Source organism: Amblyraja radiata, chromosome 9 (assembly GCF_010909765.2).
Source record: "Amblyraja radiata isolate CabotCenter1 chromosome 9, sAmbRad1.1.pri, whole genome shotgun sequence".
Taxonomy (NCBI): Eukaryota; Metazoa; Chordata; class Chondrichthyes; order Rajiformes; family Rajidae; genus Amblyraja; species Amblyraja radiata.
Genome location: NC_045964.1, coordinates 52,134,862 through 52,157,280, shown reverse-complemented (window position 1 = coordinate 52,157,280; position 22,419 = coordinate 52,134,862). Strand labels below are relative to the sequence as shown.

At 39.2% G+C, this 22,419-nt stretch overlaps 1 protein-coding gene across 1 annotated transcript in view; it reads right to left on the bottom strand.

The window, feature by feature from the left end:
* Positions 1–22,419, bottom strand: part of mnat1 (MNAT1 component of CDK activating kinase) — a 96,128-nt gene that overhangs the window by 48,984 nt on the left and 24,725 nt on the right. Inside the window, exons 4-6 of the mRNA XM_033027426.1 lie at positions 19,290–19,393; positions 14,297–14,437; positions 13,258–13,383 (exon numbers count right to left, since the gene is read on the bottom strand). Coding sequence (XP_032883317.1) covers positions 13,258–13,383; positions 14,297–14,437; positions 19,290–19,393 — 371 coding nt within the window. The remainder of the gene's footprint in view (positions 1–13,257; positions 13,384–14,296; positions 14,438–19,289; positions 19,394–22,419) is intronic.

The following is a 22,419-nucleotide window of genomic DNA, read 5'->3' as shown; positions in this document are numbered from 1 at the left end:
TCATTTTTGATACAGATTCCAGTGTCTGCAGTCTCTTGTGTCTTCAATTTAAAACTGACATTTGCTCAGAATCTAATGATAACTTTCATTATGTGAAGATAATTGTTATTTTGCAAATTAGATTAAAATTTACCAATATCTCTGGTTCTTGCCAGCTCACACTAACCATTACTTTTTTGGTAGACAAAAAGATGCCAGTACACATATAACAGTTCACGTGCCGATATTGGCTGCTGTGCATCAATCAAGTTTTTAAATTTTTAGAGGTACAGGTACACATACCATCACAAAAAGACACTGCTACTAACCTATTTACAAACTATATCTTCACTTACTGAAAGGTAACAAGAATTTTGTAAAGGGGCAAAAAACCTCCAACTGTGTTTTTCAAGTGCTTTTTGTGTGTTTAGGGAAGTAAAATATCTTATTCCAAAGGTGTGTCTGCAATGTTCAAGGAATTTGCACAAATTGAAATGGACTTAGATGGGTGGGGGCAGGGAGAAATCTTTCTGAGATGACTTTCAGCTGACAGCAAACACATGCAGCAGCTGCAATAACAATGTGGGTTCAGCAAAATGCTTTCAGAAACAAAAGAGTCACATTTAAATGAAGACACCAGTAGAAATGCTGTTAGCAATCGAAGAGTTAGTTTAACTTTCTTAATAATTACACCAAATGTAGTTCTAAGTAGATTAAATGTGTATACTGACAGTAGGCTCTTACTGCATTGTATGTACTCATCAGGCATGGGTCAATTGGTGGAGTCTAACCTCTTTTCAGAAGATTGTGGTTTCTTCACATTTCAGAGTTCTCACCATAAGGATCTCGGCTATCACATAAGCACAGCGCTGAGAGAATGAAGTTCTTAAGGATGAGACAAGATACAGTTGCCCCACCTTTCCTCTCAGTTGGATATAAACAATGTCATAGTATTATTTCAAAAAAGAACTGCAAGTTATCTCCAGCATCCTAACATTTCCTTTTCCTTGCACATCACCAAAACAGAAGGAGACACAAGAAACTGGAGCGCAAAAGCAAACTTCTGGAGATAGACTGTGGACCGAGGTGCTTTTTCGTTTCATTTTGTGACCCAAATCACATCTACCTGTATTTATAACATATTGTGTAAAAATATTATAGAAATCATAGCTGAAACTAGTCACGAACAAAACCTGCATATATTTTTAAAATATGAGAAAAAACTCTAATTTTCCGAGTAGTAATTGTCCAATCAAAGCACGTTTAACATTGAGATGGACGCCAATTGACCAATCACACGCTTTGTTTCATGCTAGCTAGGCAGCGAACACACTGGGATCATGGCTACCTCCTAATAACATCACAACAATAGCAAGGTTTCGAAGGAATAAAGGTAAAGCTAACCACTTACTGATAATTTTGTTTGACAACTGATTTACTTTTATAAAGTTATGATGTTGTGAACTGCGAACTGAAAATGATAAATAAAAATGTAGAAGGTTGACAAAAATGCTGGAGAGACTCAGCGGGTGAGGCAGCATCTATGGAGCGAAGGAATAGGTAACGTTTCGGGTCGAGATCCTTCTTCAGACTGATGTGGAGGTGGGGGGGGGGGGAGGGGTGCCAGGAAGAGGCAGAAACAGTAGGCTGTGGGAGAGCTGGGAAGGGGAGGGGAAGGAGGGAGAAAGCAAGGACTACCTGAAATTGGAGGTCAATGTTCATACCGCTGGGGTGTAAACTGCCTAAGCGAAATATGAGGTGCTGCTCCTCCAATTTATGGTGGGCCTCACTCTGGCCACGGAGGAGGCCCAGGACAGAAAGGTCGGATTCGGAATGGGAGTAGGAGTTGAAGTGCTGAGCCACCGGGAGATCAGGTTGGTTATTGCGAACCGAGCGGAGGTGTTGGGCGAAGCAATCGCAAAGCCTACACTTGGTCTCACCGATGTAGAACAGTTGCCACCTGGAGCTGCAGATGCAATAGATGAGGTTCGAGGAGGTGCAGGTGAACCTCTGCCTCACCTGGAAAGATGGCTTGGGTCCTTGGAGTCAAGGGGGGAGGTAAAGCGACAAGTGTAGCATTTCCTGCGGTTGCAAGGGAAAGTACCAGGTGAGGGGGTGGTTTGGGTGGGAAGGGAGGAATTGACCAGGGAGTTACGGAGGGTGCGGTCTCTGCGGAAAGCCGAAAGGGGAGGAGATGGGAAGATGTGGCCAGTGGTGGGATCCCGTTGGAGGTGGTGAAAATGTTGGAGGATTATCTGCTGTATGTGATGGCTATTGGGATGGAAGGTAGGGACAAGGGGGGATGTCCTTGTTACGAGTAGGGGGATGGGGATGGAGAGCGGAGCTACGGGATATAGAGAAGACCCTGGTGAGAGCCTCATCTATAGTCGAAGAGGGGAACCCCCGTTCCCTAAAGAATGAGGACATCTCTGATGCCCTGGTTTGGAACACCTCATCCTGGGTGCAAACGGAGGAATTGGGAGTAGGGGATAGAGTCCTGACAGAAAGCAGGGTGGAAAGAAGTGTAGTCCAGATAGCCATGGGAGTCAGTGGGTTTGTAGTAGATGTAGTTGTAGTAAATGTAGAGCTAGGGTTAGGATTAGGGTTAGGATCAGGGTCAGGGTTAGTGTCAGGGTTAGGGTCAGGCATTTTCGTCTCAGTGGAAGAGGGCAGGGGTCGACAACCTACGGCCAACGGGCCAGATCCTGCCTGTGACCCGAAAAAATCCAGCCCGCAAGCGTTTTTTTTTTCGGAGTACTTCCGTGACGGAGCTGACGCTATTGGGGTGCTGAAGGCGGCCCTGGGTCGAGCTGAGCAGCAGTTGGGGGGGGGGGGGGGGGAAGAGAGGGGGTCAGTCAGTCGGTTGGGCTGTCGGCCGGCCAGTGGATGCTGTGAGGGGTCGGTCGGGCTGATGGCCGGGCGGTGGATGCAGTGAGGGGTCGGTCGGGCTGATGGCCGGGCGGTGGATGCAGTGAGGGGTCGGTTGGACTGTCGGCCGGCAGGTGGGTGCAGTGAGGGTTCGGTTGGGCTGATAGCCGGCTGGTGTTGCAGTGAGCGAGCTGGCGGACTGACGGAGCCGGCACTATGGATGTGCTGAAGGCGGCCTGGACGGCGTGCAGGGCAGTGCTGCTCCCCACCATGTTGATATTCGGTGTAATCCTGACGTCGCTAATGATCTAGAAGAGCATGCTGGTCGAGGTGGACGTGCTGAGCGGCCACACGTACGGAGCCCGCAGCAGGTCCCAAAGTGGCTCCAGCCGTGGGCAGCTCTGGAAGGGGGACGAGTTAGGGTTAGGGTTAGGCATTTTCCTCTCAGTGGAAGATGCCTTAGCCTGCCCCCAGCCTGGCACTGCCCCAGTCCCCCAATGGCCATGACCCCCACTCTGCACACTGGCAGTCAGTGTAGTTCATTAAACTGGGGAACGCACAGGATCTGCCCTCTCCCATTATTTAGGCGGGGTCAGGAGCCGGTGAAACCCGGGACCTCTGCAGCAGTTCCGTATTCAATGTCCCCATATACAGCTATATATTATTGAGCACAAGAGGGCACTGTTACTTTTTCTAATTAGCTTAATTAATTAGTGTGCAACTTTTTGCACTGATGAGTTATGAATTCCTTATCAATGATGTTTTATCTAAATCAGTGCCAAATTTCAAGTAGATACCAGACATGCGTCACAAAAGTTAAAATCTAGAGCCCTTTTGGCACCTCGGCCCATGGCCTAAAAAACTTGGCAGGTTGAGCAGCATCTGCAGCTTAATATGCCTGTATGCGTGATACATACAGGTAAATATAATTGTTAAAAAGTCAATGAAGTAATCATATACTAAAATGCCAACCAATTAATTTATTAACAAATTAATAAATGATATACAAGCATTCTTTTAACTACACACTCAATACCTGCAAACATTGGGGTCAAGCAAATCTCATTCTTTCACGCCACAATATTGCATCTCCCCTTCAATAAACTTAGCTTTGTTAACCTCCAAAACCAAGGTCATTCCAGCCACAGCAGTCAATGAGCTGCAGCATGTAGACAGGGCTTGTGAACATGCACACTTAAAGACCGAACTCCAAGTTTTTGTTGACGTTCACTGAAGCATATGCAAGAAGGGGCCTTAAACTAAATGGTCATGTCTCTACCTATGTTCTTAACACCCTAGCCCTATCACCTACCGAGCAATAACATTCAAATCTGGAAGACATGGAATATTTCTCACATTTCTCAGTAAAGACAGACATTGCTGATGAAATTCAACACCATCTCACTGCATATTAATTGACTGCTCCTTAGGACTAATACATATGAAATGTATCCCGATATAAACTAATTTCATGTGACAAATTTAAGAACAAGTGCTAACCAATGTAACAGACATTACAATTCTGGTTTATATTCTTATTAAAGTAGCAAATGAAGTGTTTCTCACTGAGCCTGTACACCTCCAGTTATGAGTGAAAATGTGTTACTGGCTATCCAGAATTACCAATTTCATTCATTATAAAGCATTGAACCTCATATGGAGAATGAGTAAACTTGAAGGGAACTTCAAAAATAAAAATTGACATTCTATGTTTCTATTTATTTAACAAACTCTCAATAGACTAAGCAGAAAATAAGCCACATTGTGTTTAACTTATCATTAGCACAAACTTCATGAATTCTGACGGCATTTTTTCCACTTACTCAGTGTCCCAGAAGAATTTCAAAACCCAGAGAAAACACCAAATAGCTGAAAGTGTGACAACTCATGTGAAAATTATGCCTATTTCCTACCCAGATAATGGTGGAATGCAGAAAGCCCTTTACTGAAATTAGACAATAGACAATAGGTGCAGGAGTAGGCCATTCGGCCCTTCGAGCCAGAACCGCCATTCAATGTGATCATGGCTGATCATCCCCATTAATTAATTGTAACTTAAATAAATTTAATTTACATTTTATACAAATACTAAATGTGAAATAACTGCTCAATTCAATCGGTTTAACTCTTCTCATAAATGCTAACCATCAACAATGATTTGGTATGCACGGAAGTGCCAAGTGGCTGATGAAAAGCGACAGCTTTAATAATGAATGGGTTAAAATAGTTGTTATTGTGGAAAAATGTATAAAATGTACAATTATATACTGGGAGGTTTGTTAGGACTGTATTCTACCAGTTGCCATTGCACATGTTGGTGCCAATCAGACATTTGCAGCAACACTTCGCAAAACCCAATTAATCATTGCACCCTGTCCCTCCCTTCACAAAACTGGCAGTTTGCCAGTAAGTCAATCTTTTTCAAATAAATTCAATATCTTTCCGTATTCATTCAAAATTTAAAAAGTAGTATGGTCAATGACCTACACTGTAGTTGATTTTCTAGTAATGTTTTATCCTTATGTCAGCCAACTACTTTTTTTACCTCGCAGACAAGATAGTAATGGCTCAAGGCTTGTCGTGTACATTCATTCCATTGACCTCCGAAATGACCTATGCAAAGACAGTCATGCATTGCACAGTGGTATAAATCTTCACAGACAAGTAAAACCTGTTCTGCTTGGCACAAAGCCCTCTAGCTGTAAAATCTACTCACATTTATGGAGGAGGGCAAGAAGGGGCCACATTTACACAGCACATATCATTCACCATGTAGCACACTTCACACTTTAAAAAAAACAAATTATTAATTGCACAGCTTTCTGAATCCAAAGAAACAATTTAACAAATAAATACAAATTACTTGAATCTAATTAACCGCTGGGTGTTTAAACTTTCTTTTTTTTCAATTTTTGTCATATATATTGAAACAGGTTTTATGAGAATACAATAAAATTGAAGAATGATTTATCATTGACTGAATAGCTACCCAATTAAAATTATGCACCGGTGCACTAAATTTAACTTTTTCCAGAGTATTCATTGATCTTGGAGCAAATTCCTATTCCAAAAAAATAACTATTATCTACAATATTTTTCTTTATTGCTCAACAAATGCTGATAATTAGACAGCCATGCCTTTTCAATTTTTTGTTTTAAATGAAGTACAAGTACACATAAACTATGTACGCGCCCAAGTAGGACCGACTCACCTCACAGGCCTCCCTGCGGAGAAGCCGGGCAGCGAGGCCTGCCTGTCCCGAAGGAGCCTCAATGGAGGCGACAATGGGAGCCTCGGCGGCGGGTGCCTCGGCAGTAGCGCAAACCTCGACGGCAACATGCGCGCCGGCAGTAGTGGGGCCTCAGCGGCAACGGGAGCCTCGGCAGCGGGGACCTCGGAGGCAACGGGAGCATCGGGGGCCTCAGTGGCGGCGAGAACCTCGGTGGCGGTGGGGCCTCGCGATCGACAATCGATAAGCGTGAGGAGGGGGGAGGGGGGGGGGGAGTGGAAGACAATGAGGACCCAGCGTGGGGGGACCGCCATAAAGAACAATGGAGGACCCAGCATGAGGGGGACCGCCGTGAGAGACATTGGGAGAACAAAGGGGGACCCGGTGTAGGGGAGGGCACTCTAGAATCCTCTTCCCAAGGGATAAGTCTGGGTTCATTTGTTTGTTTGTTCATTTGTTCCGGTGAAGGCGCTGTGCACACAGCAGCCAGCCAACAGCCAACAGTCGCTTGTCTTTTTCTTTTTGTTTTCACTTTTAATTTCAAGTTTTTTTTGTGCCTTGTTACGTGTTGTGACTATTGCCAGACTAATTCCCCTCCTTGGATGAATAAAGTTTTATCACATGTATCGTACATTTCATGTTCCTAACTTCAGGACGGCTTTATCCTGCAAAATATTCTTTAAGACTAGGAAGTATGTACAGAAGTGCTCACCGCTTAGCAATTTCAACCTGAACATTTACTGTTTTTTCCCCCATTGAGAGAACCCAAGTTGAATTTAACTGCTAGCTGCTCAACAGTACAGGGGAAAGAAAATAACCTATCCCATTACTTAACCATGGTATTTGTTGGCTAATGCAGAGTGGCAAATTTCAACTCAGTCAATGCCATCTTGTCATTTTGACTGGAAGTTTAAACAGTGGAAATAAAATGAGAACTGAACTTTTAGTGTTTTAAAAACTTTTGTAAAATTCCTTTTAATTTCTAAGTAAGTTTTAATTTCTAAGCAAGATTAAATGCTTTCTTATTTTCATTTAATTTTGAAAGCTGTTTCTCGGCATTGGATTAGTGGGGCAGTTAACCTGGCAGAATTTTATTGTCAGTTCATATTGTCAGAGTTTGTCAAGAACATAAACCTCAAAGTAATAATGCCAATCCAACTCACCCTCACTTGAAAAATGCCGATGTAGCATCTCTGATATGCAAAATAAAGTTAACATGTCTGCTAAATAACTTATCAATGGGGTCCCATCTCTTCCCATCACTCAGGGATATTGGGCTATTGCAGGAAAGTGATGCTGAGGGATAATCTTGTTGGGTGACATAAAAGACATGATAATTTCATGTTCTCCTCAAAGATGTTGCTTGACCTGTTCATTATTTTCAGCATTTTATGCTATCAATTCAGATTTCTAGCATGCACAATATTCTGCTTATAACTCTTTCTTTTTTTTTTTTTTTTTTTAAAAGCTTAACAAATAAAGTTTAACCAAAAGTATAGGATGTAAATATTATAAACATGGCTTATCTACCTGACAGATGGAATTCAGTGATTCTCATAATCCCCTCCACACCCTACCCCCGTCTTGGGAATCTTGTTTGTCCACTGAAGGCAAGGAATGTGTCTGACCTGGTCCAATCCCAGAACCATTTCTCTATCAGAGCAACAAAACATTGCAACTCAGCTGAACTGGTGATTGACAGACAAACGGTAGGAAAGATGAATGCGGTATGGGGGAGGGAGAGGAAGGGTCATCAGAGGGATAAGGGAATGAGAGGAAGTAGAAGGAGAGAATAGAGGGATTGAAAAATAGAATGGGAAATAATGGACTGGTTATAAAAAATAAGAGAAAGGGGAGCATTAAAGTAAAATCTTACGATACACTAAAAGAAGGTGTGGGGAAGAAAAATTGTCATCTCACTCTCTTGCTTCCTTACTACATCCTGAACTAACCTATTCAGTTCAGCTCGTTGTGTGGGGACCTATGAGTCTTCCTCTATATTACATGGAGATACATAGCCACATCTCAACTGAAAATACCATTTCCCCTTCCACAGTTTTTCTGTAAAGAACTGCCTGTCCTTCATTTGGTGACTTCCCATGTTTGAAAACATAGAAACATAGAAAATAGGTGCAGGAGCAGGCCATTCGGCCTGCACCGCCATTCAATATGATCATGGCTGATCATCCAACTCAGTATCCTGTACCTGCCTTCTCTCCATACCCCCTGATCCCTTTAGCCACAAGGGCCACATCTAACTCCCTCTTAAATATAGCCAATGAACTGGCCTCAACTACCTTCTGTGGCAGAGAATTCCACAGATTCACCACTCTCTGCGTAAAAAATGATTTTCTCATCTCGGTCCTAAAATACTTCCCTCTTATCCTTAAACTGTGACCCCTAGTTCTGGACTTCCCCAACATCGGGAACAATCTTCCTGCATCTAGCCTGTCCAACCCCTTAAGAATTTTGTAAGTTTCTATAAGATCCCCACTCAATCTTCTAAATACTAGCGAGTACAAGCCGAGTCTATCCAGTCTTTCTTCATATGAAAGTCCTGCCATCCCAGGAATCAGTCTGGTGAATTCCTCACATTGCACCAGTACAGATCAACGCTGTCAGAGAATGAAGCAGCACCAAGAATGACTTGCCAACCAAATATCTGTAGAAAAGTTAAGCACAAATTAGACTAATTATTGACGATAATATTCATGATTTGCTTGTGAATCTGCTTTGTTGCACAAGTAACTGATAAAGATTATCCATTTCTGACCAGTACTGCAACTTCTCCGCAGATGTTTAACCTACCAGTGTTTTTCTTGAATTAACTTCTCCAGAGTTTTAAAATTATTGATCAACCTAAGCCCAAGCACTTTTACAGGATCATAAGTCACAATCAAATACAAGTACCGCACGTTTTACGCCGGGGTTAAGTTCTTGAAAAGCAGCACATAATTCTAAAACAATTCTAAATAAATAAATAATATCATTACATACGCAGCCAAGTTTTGGTATATATTTGAGTGCATTATTTCAATAATAGAGCACATAAATTTGGTTTTGGTATTAATTACACAAGTGCATTATTTCAAAAATGCATAAATCAAACATTCGTAAAATGAGAGGTGCCTGTACATTTAACACGTCCATTTTAAAATGATATTTCAATGTTGAGCATATCAGGGGCCAAGTATTAAATATCCATTGTTCCCACTCCCACATTACATCTTACCAAATAGGGACAAATCAAAAGTGGTGCCTATACAATGTGGAGCAGAGACGCTACAGCTTTACTATATTTTCAAGATATGAACTTGACAAACTGGAAAGCAATACTGTAGAATGGTAAATTGTTTTTCATGACCTTCTTAGCTTGTTGTGAAATATTTAATGTTTTTAAGTATAATGTCATTCCAAATCATAACCCATGTCGATGTCAAATCTTGTAATGCGCTCTTAGTTTCTATTATTTGATTGATCTTTCATGCATGTCAAGATCTATTAAAGATATTAGGACCTGATCAAATGTATTGGCAGACATTGTGGGGAGCTAGGAATCAAATTGTGCAGCCCCAGTTGAGATAGTTTCATCGATAACCACAAGTGAGGTACCAGAAAGGATCTAAATGCATTTGGAAAGGCAAGGACTGATTAGTGACTAATCATGTCTCATGAATTTGATTGAGTTTTTTTTTTTTTGAGAGGTCACGAAGAAGCTTAGTGAAGGTAATGCAGTGTCAACATGGGCTTTAGCAAGGCCTTTGACAAGGTACCCCGGTAGGCTGGCCTGGATGGTTAGATCACATGTGATCCAAGGTGAGCTAGCCATTTGGATACAAAATTGGCTTCATAGTAGGAGATAGGGGTGGTAGTAGAGGGTTAGTTTTGAGATTGGAGACCTGTACCAAGTGGTGTGCCACAGGGATTGGTGCTGGATCCACTTTGCTTATTAATTATGTTAACAATTTGGAAGAGGATGTACAGAGTAATTAATGTTTGTTGATAACAATGAAGAAGATTATCCAAAATTACAAGGGATTTTGATCAACTAGGGCCTAGGCCAATGGGTAGAGGAATGTCAGATGAAGTTCCATTAAAAATAATACAATTATGTATTATTATGTATGAATAATACAATAATGTATTTTGGTAAGACAAACCCAGGCAGAGCATCCACAGTAAATGGTAGGTCCTGGGGAGTGTTGCAGAACAGAGGGACTTCGGGTGCAGGTATATAGTTGCATGAAAATGGTAATAGGGTGCTAGCCATCATTGGTCAGAGTACAGACACTCCCCAACTTACATAAAGATTAGATTCTGTAAACCCTTACGCAAGTCAGGTTTTACACGTCAGAATCACCTTAAAACTAGGTAGAAACAAAGAACTGTAGATGCTGGTTAATAAGCAAAGGACACAAAGTGCTGGAGTCACTCAGCAATCAGTCTAAAGAAGGGTCCTGACCCAAAACATCCGTGCACTCCAGAGATGCTGCCTGACCCGCTGAGTTACTCCAGCACCTTGTGTCATTTCACCTTAAAACTCCACGTCGATGGTGCAGGAATGCACCAGTGAGCCCTTCTTCAGCAGCTGGTGCACCTTCTGAAGATGTAGGCCAGGAGTTGCTCTCCACCACTTTCTTCATTCTCCCTCGCCTTCCCAATGTTGCACTGATAGTGGCCGAAATTGGAAGAGCAATGCTTTTATATCTATGAAATGGAAGAAAAGCCATCCCCTCCTTGCAGTAATATGTCATTTTGTAAAAGGGACCACCTAGTGTGAATTGTTTAGGTAAGTCCAAGTTTATGTAAGTCACCTACTATGTAATTCGAGGAGTGCCTGTATTAGATACAGGAATTGTGGAGGCCACCTTTGGGATACTGTGCACAGATACGGTTGTTCAGCTATTGGAAGGATGTCATTAAACATTAAGAGTGCAAAAAAGATTTAGAAGGATGTTGATGGATATGAAGGGTTGCATTTATAAGGAGAGGCTGGATAGACTCGGTCTTTTAACATGGAGAATGTCAAGCAACTTTACCAGCATGCTTCAAAGTGTTTTCCATCACTGTTAAACAATAGCACTGATGTCATGGTCCCTGTTTATCTCAGAATGGCCTGCTGGAAACAGAAGCTTTAACAGTAAATTGGAACAGTTTATTACTGTCACGTGTACCAAGATACAGTGAAATGCTCTGTTTGTGTGCTATCCAGTCATATTGTTCTAAACACGAGTACAATTAAGCCATACACAAACACAACAGTCAGATTCAGATTCAGATTCAATTTTAATTGTCATTGTCAGTGTACAGTACAGAGACAACGAAATGCATTTAGCATCTCCCAGTGCAAGAGAAAACTACAAGAGTGCTGAATATAGTGTTCGAGCAATTATACCATTACAATTATAAAGAAGTTTAAGGTTAGAAGATTGGGACTTTGGGAGGACTATTCAGCAATCTGGTAGCATTGTCATCAATTTAGAAAATGCTCATACTGTGAATTTCACTGTGGCTCCCAGATGGCTCCATTCAGTTGGGGCAATTCGCAGCATGACCATTTTCTGTTGATAACAATCATAACTTATTTTCTAAAAAATCAATGAAAATATCAAAACCATTCTATCTAATAGGTAAATAGATTAAAATTGATGTCCAATAATCACTCGTTTAATTGCAAATGCAAAAACAGAAGCTTTAAATTATTTAAAAAATTAAGAATGGATGAATCTGATATATAGTATCATGTAGAATATCAATTTAGACGGCCAATATCACATCCAATTGTGAGTTAAAAGGGCAGAAACAGTTATTTGGCATTGTTAAGGATGTAGAGGGTTATTGTATCTCAAAATTTTAGCCTATATTGGCAACAAGTAGAGAACTCATAATTTGGAAATTAGACTCAAGGGACTAGAAAATGACAGCTGCACAAAATGGGGTATAGTCAGATATGTAAAGCAGATAAGTAGATGTCTGAATATGCAATTGGTTGTGCATGGAGATAGTGAAACTGAGCAACTGAAATGAAATTGATCTATTCCATTATCGCTTCCCACTTTTCCTTTAAAATTATGAGTCCACAATTTGACAATCACAAAATATTAAATCCATGTATAATCATGCATCTCTGTTCAATGGCTCAGAAGATCTCTACTCAAAGACTGAAACCATGTGTTTCGACATTTTAAAATGTCTCCACTGACCTCAAACTGACTCAACCAGATGGACACCGTTTCAACGGAGGTTCCACTGGCCTCAAGTATTCTGCAGGCCCTTCAACAATAAATGTAATTGCTTAAAGATGGAACCCTGAACAACTCAAACTGTTAAATTGTAAAATAAGGATCTAGCTATCATGTAAAATTCTAATCTATGAGGTTCATTTCACATGAATAGAATAACCACAGATTATCAATTTGAAGAACCACAATCTCCAAACTTTTGATAATGTCAAATATGTTTTTCCCTTTAACAAAAAAGAGATTATATGTTATGGTTATAGTAACTGCATTACAACTACATACTGTAACTCTTTCAGGAATCCGCTGCCAGATTGTAACAACAGCTATGAAAATCATGAAACATACTTTACCTGGAAGAAAAATAATAATCCTCCTTTATTCCCTATTTAGTAGCTTCATTATCCTGAAAGAGCTTGACAAATCACAACTAAAAGGACAACAGGGAAGGGAAATAAAGCTAAATTTTTACTGATGTCTACATCAATATGTCTAACTTGGTAGCAAGTGACCAACTAAGACACAATATTTAAAGATACACTTAATTCCAACGTTAGATATGATGGTTTGACATTAGAGCAAAAAAAAATCCCTGAACAGCAAACCACATCAATAAGGATTCCTATGCACAATTCTCCAATATTACCATATTTTCCATTTTATAGAAGTGGAAACAGAAATCATAGTGTGGAAAAAACACATGTCCTACTTCCTGACTGAACCAGTTTAAATACTGTGCACATATCAAGTTGCCATTAATGTAATGCTTTACTTTTGAAGTTTAAAATTAATTCTATTCAGCTGTACGTTTTGTCGCCTCAAAGCAGAAAATCAAGACAAGTTAGGATTCATAAGCCAAGTCCCATATAACATTTTGAAAAGCCATTAGTTGCATTGTATTTATATACAGCATACTATATCCAAAGTATATAATCTCTTACCATTTTGATGCCAGTTGAGAATGTGACAGATTTAACTTTCCGTTGTGTTTCTAATTGCGTTTCCAATTGCACAACCCGGTCCTTGTGCTGAGCCAAGAGCATACTGGCGGGCAGCTGGGAACTCTCCTACCACAAACATTAATGACAGATTAGTCTCTTCAACCCTTAAAGCCTAGTATTCAAGAATCCTGAAAGCTTATTTTTTTCATAAACTCAATTTTTGACCGATCAAAGTCAACGAAACTGCATGGGTCACAGATTGAGCATAATATTAATTTCATTCAGTATTACATGGTTTAATGTGTTTTCTCATTTAGACAAGAAATATCTCTTTAATTATTTTCCTTATGAGCATTTCAAGAGGAGACAAGAGGTGCACAGTTTTCAGTTCTCTGTATGTGATTAATGTTATTTTAGAGAGATCTATTTCAGTCAAGTTTATAAAAGGATGTTTAATAGATATTTACTGATGTATCTTTTTCATTTTCACATTGTTGTCTGCTTTTTAGAGGTCTAACATCCTCCATTTTTTCCTATCACTGTCCTTTTAATTTTATATTCAATATATTTAATTATAAAGAATATATTTATTCTGTGCTTTTTAATAATATCTTGCAACTTAAACTTATGATCATTCAACTCATGCCATCTTGCAGAGGAGCAATAGCATTATTCCCCCTCTCCTTAAGTTCTCATACGCTTTCCAACTTATTCTCTCGCATGAAAATCTATCAACTTTCTGATTCTTTTTTACATTAATCTACAGTAAGGGGTGATTTACAGTAACCAATTAAAACCTCCAGGAACATGTTTAGGACATGTGAGAGAATAATCAAAGAAGTGCAGGACTGATGTCCAACCTGCTGTACAAACCGTGTCAAAGATATTTACAGACTGATGAGTTTAGAGGAATAACACAAAAATTTGTCTTTGAATATACAAGGAGAATTACCAACCGTAAATGTTCAGCTCTTTTGCAACTTTCTATTTTTTGAGTCCTCTATTATCTTCTAAGTTTAGAGTTCAGATCCACACTTACCAGATCATCAATGAGGGCTTGTTTATTCTTTTTTTTTGCTAACTGCTGCATTTGCTCTTCCTGCAATAAAAGCATTCGTCTTCGATCATTCTCTTGCTTTTCAAATTCTAAAGTCTCCTCCAAGTCTTCTTGCTCCCGGTTCTAAAATAGAAAACAGTTGTATTTGCTGAAACACAGAGATTTGATTTTACTGAAGACTACCAGATGCATCGCTCATGCATCCCTAATTATAGTGTCTGGGTGTTTTTAAGGTATGACATTGGCTTCCAAATCAAATGGCCATGTTACAGAAACTTAACATTAATGAGCACTGGCATTTCTTGGGAAAGTTTAACAGGCAAAGCCAAATTCATGGAGTGGTGTGTGATCGCAAAATGTCAATATGTTAAAAAAAATATATGGGAGGTGCTCGGTCAATCCTCATATCGAGAAACACAAAACTGATTGGAGTTCCAATAACTACAGGCAGTTGCAGGCAATTTAAGAGAAAGTGAACCGTACAAATCTCTTCAAGACAATTCCTGACCCATCCTAAATACACAAATCACTATTGCCAAAGTTATCCAGGAAATTCTATGATTGCCATGGAATATCCATCTTCTACACTGTAGGTTTCAGAACTGAAACCCTAACTCGCATCTGTGATTACTTATAAAACTCATTGTGCCTTCCAAACTCTATTTTACAAACTACCCAACTTAGGGATGCCAGACACTTGTATCTCTCCCCCTCACATCCCAAAAATTTGTATCTCTTTATATGCTCCTTCTCCTCATTAAAGTTTACCTGTGCATATTTTCAATTTAAAAACCTATATAACTTTCCTACTTTAGAAACACCTTCTAACAACCTTCTTACATGTAGCCTTGTCTCTTCCACCTTCAATTTACTACAAAGTCCTGTCTCTTTCCACTTCTTCATATTTCAAAAGCCTTCAATCATCTTACCCTCTCTGATCTTTTTTACATCTAGCATTTCTGCCTTCAGAAACCTACATAAAAGCAGTACCCTTAACCTCTTCTTGTTCAGTTCCAACACCTTGCTTCTTTAAGGACTCTCTAAATACAGACTGTCATTTTTATTTTAGAATATAGTTTCCATTATTATCACTGAAGTGTGTGGCGTCGAATAAAAAGCATGCTTAAATCCCCTATTCACCATTGTTCAAATGTATTGCAAGAAAGAGTTGTTGAGGAAATCATTGTTGAGGAAAATGCACTGATAAAACACATGGATATCCTTTTATAATATATAGAAAAAAAAGAGTACTACTAAAGGTCAAAATGATTGATTACTATCACAAAGAATTAACTAAGGTAGTATAAATCTGATCATATCAGCTCCATCATTCCACTACGGACCTTGCCAACAAATTATTTGGTGGAGAGAAAAACAAATATAATGAAAGATTAATGACTGATTTCAATGATGGCATATTTTACAACATCACTGAAAATAAAAATGATCTCTTCAGGTTTAACAATTGGATAAAGAAATAATATGCAAAGATGAGATCATTATTGACTTTTACCCTTTATTCTTGTTTGTCACTTATTTCATCAAGTCAAGTCACATTTATTTATATAGCACATTTAAAAAACAACTCTCGTTGGCCAAAGTGCTTTACATTTGTTATAAGAATAGTATAAACAATCAAGTCCTGTAAAATAATTTTCTTAGCTTCTTTTTTCTAGTTGTTTTATAAAGCTACATCCAAAACATACCTCATATTTAGATGCTGCCTCACCCACTGAGTTTCTCCAGCATTTTTGTCAACCTTCGATTTTTCCAGCATCTGCAGTTCTTTCTTAATCATATTTAACTTGGGTATCTTACAACACAGCAATATGAACGTTGAATTATCTAATTTCAGATAACTTTAGATACACTCACCACCACCCACACCAGCCCTAATCAACAATTGGCCTATCAGGGAACCATCCTGCCTGTAGTCATCTGTTGCTGACTCCGATTTGCCCTTGTCTTTTCTTGCTTTCAGTTATACCCCTCCCCCTACCATTACCATCAGTCTGAAGGTGGCTCCTGACCCGAAATGTCACCAATCATTTTCTCCAGAGATGCTGCTTGAATCACGGAGTTACTTCAGCATTTTGTGCCCATCTTTGATATAAACTGCTTTCTTACTTAACAGATAATTAATTATATTTACAAATGAACTGATTACTTCATTCAACACAATGCACCCCAAAAAATGTTTCTTTTTGCCTTGTGCATAATACTGGAAGCCTTATTTATAACTATATAACCATATAACAATTACAGCACGGAAACAGGCCATCTCGGCCCTACAAGTCCGTGCCGAACAATTATTTTCCCTTAGTCCCACCTGCCTGCACTCATACCATAACCCTCCATTTAAGACTCAATTTAAAAAATGAAAAACTTTTAAACCAATTCAATAAAAAGTTTAATGGACTTTCATTCAGACTATTTTTATTTAACCAGAATGCGTCTACATTTAGTCAGCAAAAAAGGGAATGCATTTAAAAATAAAGACTATTAATTATAGAGCTTGGGAACATTCTATGAATCTGATAATGTATTCAATTGTTAGTTCTATTCAGTGAAAAGGAGGAAAAATCTCTATCTAATTTAAACAAACTCAAGGCCATTTAAAAAGGTGGGGCCAAATTTAATTTCATGCTTAGGGGTAGATTGCACTTAGATTCAAGCTAGAGTAATACTTTCAATTGTATATTAGGAACTGAAGTACATTGAGATAATGAAAAAATAATTATGAGGGACTCTCATTATTGTAATAGGCCAGATTGAATGTCTGGTTACTCTTTTGGACTAATTTATGTCTTACAAAAGTTAATGGAAACCAAATTCCGGGCTGAAAGTTCACTTTCAAGAGACAAACAATAAAAAAAGACCAACAATACAAATCAGATCCTTTCATTTCATCAAAATCACTAAAAGGATCAAGTAAACAATTTATTTCAATTCCCAAAAGACTTGTGATAAGAGATGGACAGCAAAGAAGGAAAGAAATTGATCCATTGCTAGGAAAATAATTAGCAAGAGGAATTAGCAAGTTGCTTATAAAACTGAAAACAAAGGGTGATTTAAATGGTGGATTCCAAATAGGATATGGAGATAAGTGAAATACCCTGTGGCGTGTACTACACCACCTTGCATGCACAATCTTGAACAATGCAAGAATGGGGACAAAATAGCAGCTAAAGTAACATGGCATAACATTTGTGGTAACGTCTCACCACGACATCAGAAATAGTCACAAAGTGATTTGAATTGTTAATGAGTCTTGTATGATTTACATATTGTTTAAGGAAAGCTGAAAATGATCATTACCTGCTACAATTTCAACAGCGTCTAGCCAAAACAACCAGGAAGAAAAAGCAAAAATACTGCTTTATACTTTTTCTAGCGTACTGTACATAATCAGGGTCTCATTCAAGAAAAATAATGACTGAAAGACTGACATAGCTTTAAATGAAAGAGCGAATAAGATTTAATTCTTTGATTTGATATCCACTAAATGGAAGTTTAACTGGTTAACTTGTTACACTCTTAAGAAACAAATTATGAGTTAGGATGACACATAATAACTCAGTAGGTCAGGCAGCATCCCTGGATAACATAGATAGGTGACACTTCAGGTCAATTCAATAACTTTGCATCTATGAGTTAGGATGGGTTATCAGAGTAATAAAATGGAATTCAACAGGATTCTGACCCATAGTCACTTCTATTCATTATGTGCTTCAATGAATAATATTATAGTACCACAGACAATCATATCTAAACTTTGGGCAACACCCAAAATATAGGAGTAAATAGAAAGGTAACATTTCAGGAGGCCTATAGATGACTCTAACCCAAGTCTTCTTTCCCCTGTTCTTCATTACTTGCATCCAAACTGATTTTAAATCAATATCCACTGCAATAACCACTACAAAATGTACAAAACATTATTGTTGAAATCTAATTCCATAAAATCTTAATCAAGCCACAACAATAATAACAAGAGCACTGTGGTCTCAATACTATACAATGACTGTTGAGGGAAAATAAATGTTGATTTTTCCACATCAAATATCACTGTTAACAATAAAAAAAGGTAAAGCTAATTTTGCTGCTGATAATCATGGAATAGAATTATTCAATGGGATTAAAGGAGTGGTAAATAAGATGGTGTTGGTTCAAAATTAACGTCACCCAGTTCAAATTAAAGGCATGCTATGTTGCAGAGGCAGTCAAAAGGTTAAGATGGAAAAACTAATATCCCAATCCTTCATTTCTCTCTGGATTTTAGAATAGTATCAGATAGAGGAATGCACCCCTATTTAAAAAGGAGTAAAATACAATCCTACTCACAACATACTCAACAAGCAGTAAAGCAATCAGAGACCATTCAAGGTCAAAATTAATTCCCAAAGAAAATAATTTATGTTCAGATTTTTTTTAAACACAAAAAGGAGCACATTTTGTAAGATTACGGACAGGGTAAAACTGAGGAAGATAGCACTGGAGTTGCTGCATATATGAATTTTTCATCAACAGAACAGATTAATTACTGTGTAATTCAGAAACTACAATCCAAGAAGATAAATGTCAAGTTTAATATGCATTTTACCAAGAAATTACAGTTCGAGGGGAATGGTTTTTGTGACATGGAAGTATGCCGGAGAGCCCCAGGATAAATTGGTAGGTAAACAATGGCAGACGCAATTATTAAATAATTCTCAACAACAGACATATTCCATTGAGAAATAAAGATTCTAGAATATCCTTGGCTAACATAAGAATGGTATTAAAATGGAAATAAAGGTATAATATTGCAAACAGTGGGGGTAGGCAAGAAAATTGGAAAAATATGTAAAAATCATCAAATGTTGGCCAAAACATAAGAAATAGATTGTGAGAAAAAACCATTAAGAAATCTACCTAAGACTAAATACATGCTTATTAGTTCACTTAAGTAAGTATCTAAAGAAAATCAACTGACCAGTTTTATCTTGTTTTTGTGAATAATATCCTTGTTATCCTTCTGATATTGCTCCATTTTTCTTCTGGTGTTTTCCACATCTAGATTGTTTGTCAAATTATTAACTGCAAAACAAAATGTAGCTTTGAACTGCCTACAAGTCAATCCAATTTCTGCCACGTAAGTTGTTAAACTAAATTACCTTTAAACATTTTTCAAGAGAAATGGCTGACTTAACAGAATTGTCATCACTTCTTTGGATGACTTTCCTACACCACTTCCAAGGAATGGAAGATACCCATGTCTCGGGATGGCCTCGGACTGAGTGGCTTAACTTTTGACAGCTTTTGACGGCACTGGGCCTGTACTCGCTGGAGTTTAGAAGAATGAGGGGGAGAATGAAACATAGCAAATAATGAAAGGCTTGAATAGAGTCGATGTGGTGGGGATGTATCCACAAGTGGGAGAGTCTAGAACTAGAGGTCATAGCCTCAGAACTAAAGAAGATGATGATGAGGAATTTCTTTAGTCAGAGGGTGGTGAAACTGTGGAATTCTTTGCCACAGAAGACTGTGGAGGCCAAGTCAATTGATATTTTTAAAGCAGAGATCGATTCTTGATTAGTCAGACATGAGACAGGAAACAACAGAAAAAAGAGGAAGAGATAGATTTCTCCACTGATCCGCGGGTTTTGAAATTCGGCAAGGCCCCATTGCCGCCACGAGGCCACACTACTGCCACTGCGGCTCCATTGCTGCGAGGCCTCACCGCTGCCTTGGCCCCATCGTCGTTTGTAATAGGGGACTCTATAGTCAGGGGGTCGGATAGGCGATTCTGTGGACGCAGACAGGAGACCCGGATGGTAGTTTGCCTCCCTGGTGCCAGGGTCAGGGATGTGTCTGAACGTGTCCAAGAAATCCTGAAATGGGAGGGAGAGGAGCCTGAGGTTGTGGTACATATAGGTACCAACGACATAGGTTAAAAAAAAGAAGAGGTCCTGAAAGAAGAATTTAGGGAGTTAGGTAGAGAGTTAAGGAGAAGGACTGCAAAGGTAACAATCTCAGGATTACTGCCTGTGCCACGCGACAGTGAGAGTAGGAATGGAGCGAGGTGGAGGATAAATGAGTGGATGAGGGACTGGTGCAGTGGGTATGGTTTCAAGTTTCTGGATCATTGGGGACCTCTTTTGGGGAAGGTGCGACCTGTACAGAAAGGACGGGTTGCACTTGAACTCGAGGGGGTCCAATATCCTGGTGGGGAGATTTGCAAAGGCTACTGGGGAGACTTTAAACTAGTATGGTTGGGGGGAGGGACTCAAATTGGGAAAGCTAGCAGTCAGTGTGTGAGGCAGGAGGCAGAGAATAGTAGCACTCTGACCCAAAATGTAGGGGAGAGAGAAGAAAAAGACAATAAACAGAGAATAAGAGAGGGTTGGTTTCTTAAATGTGTATATTTTAATGCTAGGAGCATTGTAAGAAAGGTGGATGAACTTAGAGCCTGGATTGACACCTGGAAGTATGGTGTTGTGGCGATCAGTGAAACATGGTTGCAGGAGGGCTGTGATTGGAAACTAAATATTCCAGGATTTTGTTGCTTCAGGTGTGATAGAATTGGAGGGGCACGAGGTTGAGGTGTTGCATTGCTTATCAGGGAAGATATTACAGCAGTGCTTTGGCAGGATAGATTAGAGGGCTCGTCTAGGGAGGCTATTTGGGTGGAACTGAGAAATGGGAAAGGGGTAGCAACACTTATAGGGGTGTATTATAGACCGCCAAATGGGGAGCGAGAATTGGAAGAGCAAATATGCAAGGAGATTGCAGATATTAGTAGTAAGCACAAGGTAGTGATTGTGGGAGATTTCAATTTTCCACACATAGACTGGGAAACACATTCTGTAAATGGGCTGGATGGGTTAGAGTTTGTAAAATGTGTGCAGGATAGTTTTTTGCAGCAATACATAGAAGTACCTACTAGAGAAGGGGCGGTGCTGGACCTCCTGTTAGGAAATGAGACGGGCCAGGTGGCAGAGGTATGCGTTGGGCAACAGTTCGGGACCAGTGATCACAATGCCATTAGTTTCAATATAATTATGGAGAGGATCAGAACTGGACCTAGGGTTGAGATTTTTGATTGGAGAAAGGCTAACTTTGAGGAGATGCGAAAGGATTTAAAAGGAGTAAATTGGGACAGTTTGTTTTATGGGAAAGATGTGGAAGAGAAATGGAGGACATTTAAAGGTGAAATTTTAAAAGTACAGAATCTTTATGTCCCTGTTCGGTTGAAAGGAAATAGTAAAAATTGGAAAGAGCCATGGTTTTCAAGGGAAATTGGACACTTGGTTCGGAAAAAGAGAGATCTACAATAATTATAGGCAGCATGGAGTAAATGAGGTGCTTGAGGAGTATAAAGAATGTAAAAAGAATCTTAAAAGAAAGAAATTAGAAAAGCTAAAAGAAGTTATGAGGTTGCTTTGGCAAGTAAGGTGAAAGTAAATCCAAAGGGTTTCTACAGCTATATTAATAGCAAAAGGATAACGAGGGATAAAATTGGTCCATTAGAGAGTCAGAGTGGACAGCTATCTGCAGAGCCAAAAGAGATGGTGGAGATATTGAACAATTTCTTTTCTTCGGTATTCACCAAGGAGAAGGATATTGAATTATGTGAGGTAAGGGAAACAAGTAGAGTAGCTATGGAAACTATGAGATTCAAAGAAGAGGAAGTACTGACACTTTTGAGAAATATAAAAGTGGATAAGTCTCCAGGTCCGGACAGGATATTCCCTAGGACATTGGGGGAAGTTAGTGTAGAAATAGCAGGGGCTATGACAGAAATATTTCAAATGTCATTAGAAACACGAATAGTGCCGGAGGATTGGCGTACTGCGCATGTTGTTCCATTGTTTAAAAAGGGGTCTAAGAGTAAACCTAGCAATTATAGACCTGTTAGTTTGACGTCAGTGGTGGGCAAATTAATGGAAAGGATACTTAGAGATAATATATATAAGCATCTGGATAAACAGGGTCTGATTAAGAACAGTCAACATGGATTTGTGCCTGGAAGGTCATGTTTGACTAATCTTCTTGAATTTTTTGAAGAGGTTACTCGGGAAATTGATGAGGGTAAAGCAGTGGATGTTGTATATATGGACTTC